This window comes from Ursus maritimus, unplaced genomic scaffold, assembly GCF_017311325.1.
Source record: "Ursus maritimus isolate PB19 unplaced genomic scaffold, ASM1731132v1 scaffold_3, whole genome shotgun sequence".
Classification (NCBI taxonomy): Eukaryota; Metazoa; Chordata; class Mammalia; order Carnivora; family Ursidae; genus Ursus; species Ursus maritimus.
This window is the reverse complement of record NW_024425563.1, coordinates 94,027,178-94,029,414: the sequence shown is the minus strand read 5'-3', so window position 1 is coordinate 94,029,414 and position 2,237 is coordinate 94,027,178. Positions and strand designations below refer to the sequence as shown.

The 2,237-nt window shown below is 60.3% G+C and overlaps 1 protein-coding gene across 1 annotated transcript in view; it reads right to left on the bottom strand.

Moving 5' to 3' along the window:
• YKT6 (YKT6 v-SNARE homolog) overlaps nt 1-346 on the bottom strand; it is an 8,564-nt gene extending 8,218 nt beyond the window's left edge. The window contains exon 1 of the mRNA XM_040644457.1: nt 109-346. Within this exon, the coding sequence (XP_040500391.1) occupies nt 109-212 (104 nt within the window). The 5' untranslated portion in view covers nt 213-346. The remainder of the gene's footprint in view (nt 1-108) is intronic.
• Nucleotides 347-2,237: the final 1,891 nt, after the last annotated feature.

Below are 2,237 nucleotides of genomic sequence, written 5' to 3'. Positions count from 1 at the left end.
CCCCCGGGCCTCCCCCGACCCCCAGGGCCCCGTCCCCCACCCCGCGGGCCTCCTCCGACCCCCGGGCCACTCCCGACCCCCGGGGCCTCGCCGCCCGGGCCCGCTCACCTGGACCTCTGGAAGAAGCTGAAGGAGGACACGTCGTACGCGGCTTTGAGCAGCACCGCCTTGGGGTCGCCTTTGTACAGGACGCTGAGGCTGTACAGCTTCATGGTGCCGCGCCCTCAGGCCGCCCGCCCGCCCGCGGCACCGGCTCGCAGGGAGCAGCGCGGCCGCCGCCCGTGGGGACCGCCGCAGGCTGCTGACGGGTCGGACGCCGGCTTCCCCGCCTGGCTCGGGGTCCACTTCCGGTTCCGGTCAGGGGCCGCCGCCCTCGCCCCAACAGAGGGTTTTTCGTGTCCCGGATGCACAAAGAAGCAACCGGAAACACGAAGGCGGTGGGATGGGAGGGGCGGGGAAAAGAGCGCAGCGTATGCGCGTGCGTATAAGCCCGGCCCCGCCCCTCCGGCCTGTCTGGGGCCGCCCTCTCCCTCCTGCAGCGTCCGGAGTCCTCCCGGGCCTCCCCGTCTCCGGGACCTCTCCCCTCCCTCTTGGGGCGTCCCGCCCTCTCCGGGGCTTACCCCCCTCTCCCTCTTGGGGTGTCCCTCCCCCTCCGGGGCTTCCCCTCTCTCCCTCCTGGGGTGTCCTGTCCCCTTCCAGGCTGCCTCCTCTCTCTTGGGGTGTCCAGAGTCCTCCCAGACTCAGGCCCTCCCTCCTTCCTAGACTGTCCTGAGCCCGCCTGGGCAGCTTCTGAGAACATACCCAGAGCAGCACCCACACGCCAGTGCTCTAGGAACCCTAGAAAGGAGCTTTGATTTACAGGAGGATTGCCTTCCTGTATTTTGTAAATCAAATCTCCTTTAAAGCGAAGGGCAGGAAACTTTTTTTTCTGGATGCTCCTGCAGGGATGTGAAGGCATGCTTTTTGTCCTCACCAGCTCTCCCTTCCGCCCCTGTGGGAGCAGTCCCTGTTCACACAGGACCCCTCAGCAGGGGCCTGCAGGGGTGAGGGCTCCCTGGGCCTGCCCACTACCCGTCTAGGCACTGATGTAGGAGGCTGCTGACCACAAAGGGCAGAAAATCCGCTCCACACTTAGGGAGCAGCTTGGTGCACAGTGCCTTTTAGAAGGCCCCGTTTGCCTTGAAATAATGCTTTGCCGATGGGTGGGGACGAATCAGGCACAGTTCCATAAGAGTTCCACCTCTTGCCCATTTCTTGTTTATTAAATGGTATTACGTAATCGGCATCTCCCAGGCCACATAAAAGGGCCTTGGTCTTTGGCAGTTGGCAGTAAGCTCACACAGTCATTATGCCAGAAGCAGCCAGATCGGAGATGGTGGGAAGAGACGGCGTATCTGAAGAACCAACAGCATCACTTCTCAGCCCCAGCACTATCCATGTTTTGGTTGGATAATGGGGGCTTGTCCCCAGTTGTTGGGGGTGATCCCATGCAGTGCAGGCAGCATCTCAGGGTTCATACTCACTCGATACCAGCACCCCATCCGCCATTTGGCAACCAAGAATGTCTCCAGATGTTAGCAAATATGCCCAGAGGAGCAGTGGTTTAGAGAAAAATGTTTCTGTGTCTGAAGGAAGGTCCCGCCACCTGCCCCCTCACTCAGCACCTCCCTCACCAGCCCTCTTCCCTGGGCATTTTCAAGTGCAGAGCATGGAGAGGACTTTTCCACATCCCCCCCTGTTGGGGTGCAAAACAGCAGGAACAGATAGTGGCCAGCACCAGGCCAATCACCCGGAGACAGGCTCTCCAGCAGGCCAGGCGGGGTCCCTAGATGCTGTGCTGACACCGTTGTCCTATAGGGGGCGGGCGACAGCCGTTGCTGGAGAAGATGGAGCCCCTTTTCTCCTTTGCCACTGAAAGTTGTTCAAAATGACAAGGGAGGACAGTTCTTGCTTGGAATGGATTTAAATGTGTTCGCTTGCCCCATACCGGTGGATGTCTTACCGTTGGGCTTACACCAAGCGCCCCCCATGCGCTACCTCACTCAGTCCTCAGAGAAGAGAGGAGGATTTTATCATCACCTTACAGACAAAGAAAGAGACTCAGGTCAAGGAAATTGCAAGTCAACACCACAACATGTAACACAGCTCAGCTCCACTCCCAGGGGCTCTCCCCTCCTCTCTGGCCTGGCCCCGCCTCCACCTCTCCTCTCGGTCTAGGTGGTTATAGACTCCCCAAC